The sequence below is a fragment of the Andrographis paniculata genome, unplaced genomic scaffold (assembly GCF_009805555.1).
Source record: "Andrographis paniculata isolate CXL003 unplaced genomic scaffold, ASM980555v1 Contig55END, whole genome shotgun sequence".
Taxonomy (NCBI): domain Eukaryota; kingdom Viridiplantae; phylum Streptophyta; class Magnoliopsida; order Lamiales; family Acanthaceae; genus Andrographis; species Andrographis paniculata.
The window spans coordinates 1,413,678-1,416,228 of record NW_026137590.1 but is presented as its reverse complement, the minus strand read 5'-3'; the positions used below and the strand labels follow the sequence as shown (position 1 = coordinate 1,416,228).

Sequence of the window (2,551 nt, the reverse complement as noted above, 5' to 3'; positions counted from 1 at the left end):
AAGCTATTGAATTTAATATATATATTTTTTAATGTAAAATTAATGGTTTCGTTTTTATATGAATTTTTTTTTTTACATATAGCATAGAGAATTGTGTCAAAAATAAAAATATATTATTTTAATTTGAATATTTTATTTTTTGTAATGACTATTTGAAGATTTTTTTTTTTAGTATATTTTTTTTACTTTTGTAAAAGTATTTTATTTTATTTTACCTCATCCGTCCCATTGGAAAGGGTGACATTTGCTTTTTTGCACGTAGATATTTTAATATTAGTATTATATTAGATTATAGTGAAAAAGACAAAAATACCCCTATTAATATGATATAATATAAAAGTAATGACATTTATGTAATATATTGTAAGTTGAAAGAGTATTTATTATATTAGGTAGGTAGTACAGTTACTAAATTAGAAAATGATAACCTTGTTTTGGGACTGACGAAAATAGAAAATGGTAACCTTTCAATTAGACGGAGAAAGTATTATTATTTTTGGAGAATCAAAATTGAAAAATAATATCGAAAGAACTTAGTGATTATTCTTTATGTCATTTATATTCATGTTTATTTGTTTGTGTTGTAATAAAAAAATATTCTTGTATAGTAAAAAATTACTACTTTGTAATTTTTTTTTATTAGATTTGTGTATTTAAATATGAAAATAAATTTCAAAAATTGAGAGATATTTTTATTGAAATTTAAAAAAAAAAAAAAACACCAAATTATATCAGGTTAGTTACGTTTCAACCTAAAATTCGATGAATCAGACTATTAATAATCTTTTCAACGTGACATTCCAAACCCATCATCTACCAACACACTGTATATATTTATATATATATATAATCAAAACTATCATATTCTCTATATATCGATTGCATTAAAAAAAAAAAAAAAAAAGGGACACGTGTCCCGCCACGTGTAAGTCGATGTACCGACCGGCCGGAAATCTGTGTCAAAAGCAAGCATCCACCCATCCAATCAGGGCGCAACACGTGTCCCTGATAAATAATTAATTAATAGGGTGGGGGGTGATCTTAATGACGAGGCCGGGGAAGACATCGTCGGGGTCATGAATATGAGGATTCCTTTCTACGATGAAGGGGTCGCCGCACTTATCGCTTATTGTGTGCAGCGTCTCGCCTTCGCTTACAACGTAGATTTCCTCGCACGCCGCTGCCCTAATTAATTGCCCGCTGCCCGCCGCCAATTCTTGATTATCTTTAGAGGCTGAGCCGCCGAGCAGGACGAGCGCCACCAGAACGACGCCGCAGTACCACGATGACGCGTCGGCGATCGCCACCCACGGCCGGACCGCCGCCGTCACTATACCCCAACTATTATTAGTATTCTTACTCATCATCATCTAGAGAGAGAGAGAAAGAGAATTGTTTGAATTTGATATGTGATGAATTTCTTGAAATATACATATGGACTTAAATTTGTAGTGTGTATATATATAGAGAGAGAGAGAAGGGGGTGGGGCGGGTGGGGGGGTTGACTGACTGGGTGGGGTGGGGGTGGGTATTTGGAGGGTTTGGGAAGTCTTAAAGACTAAGGTGGAATTAGAAAATAAAATGATTTATTGCAACTATTACATGTATTAATTTGGAGGGGGGACCGTTACGGCCATGTTTGTTTGTCCCCGCCAAGATTATTTTTTAAATATTTTTGACACCGTTTGAATAGATGTTTTTAAGTTTTTGAATTTTTAAAATAGTAAAAAATTTAATACTCTCTCCCTCTGGGTTGTGTTCGGCACGAGATTTTAAAAATATTGATATTATATTAGTAGTGGGTAAAAAATATAGGTAAAAATTTTTTTTGCCCTTGTGAGTGTATTAGTGTAAAAAATAGTATCAATTGTGTAATAATAATGAAAAAGTAAGAGTAGTTTTAAGTAATATAGTTATTTATGGAAATGAGACTATTGTTTTGAGACGGACAAAAATGATAAACAAGACTATTGTATTAGAACGAAAGGGAGCATTTGATATTAGTTGAAGTATTTTTATATTTTTTTGCACAAATTTTAATGAGTATGTATCTTTTGACATAGTAAAAGATACAAAAAGAAAATACCAATTTCGTCATTTAACAATTTATCAATTTTTCTATTTTGGTATATCCCATAACAAAGTATCTATTTCTTTTAATAACTATACTTTCTACTTAACAATACAAATATCGTTCAAACTTACACTATAGTGCGCAAATGTCATTACTTTTATATCACACAATACTAATAAGATTATTTTAGTCTTTTCTACTTTATTTGTACCACATCTCAATATAATACTAATATTTTTAAAATTTTGTACAAAAAACAAATTGATAGATAGATATGAGACAGAGTGAATACTATTTTCTTCATTATCCAAATGTGGTCAAATATTTAGGTACAAATTTTTTTAAAATTGAGTAATAATTGTTGGAACTTATCGGAAATTAAACCGCTAAATTCAGGATCTGTCGTGTTGAGATAGTTGATATAAGAAAATAAAGCTAATAAATCTAACATGATTCTATTAGCGTTGTCAGATTCGG

The 2,551-nt window shown here is 30.5% G+C and overlaps 1 protein-coding gene across 1 annotated transcript; it reads right to left on the bottom strand.

The window, feature by feature from the left end:
• Nucleotides 1-761: 761 nt before the first annotated feature.
• On the bottom strand, nucleotides 762-1,445 carry LOC127256405 (uncharacterized). The gene has a single exon (XM_051282410.1). It carries the CDS (start codon nucleotides 1,368-1,370, stop codon nucleotides 1,017-1,019), a length of 354 nt encoding a protein of 117 aa, XP_051138367.1. The 5' UTR covers nucleotides 1,371-1,445; the 3' UTR covers nucleotides 762-1,016.
• Between the last annotated feature and the right edge of the window lie 1,106 nt (nucleotides 1,446-2,551).

Excerpts from the sequence above, each read along its gene's own strand:
- LOC127256405 (XM_051282410.1), bottom strand. The coding sequence starts at position 1,370 with ATGATGATGAGTAAGAATACTAATAATAGTTGGGGTATAGTGACGGCG.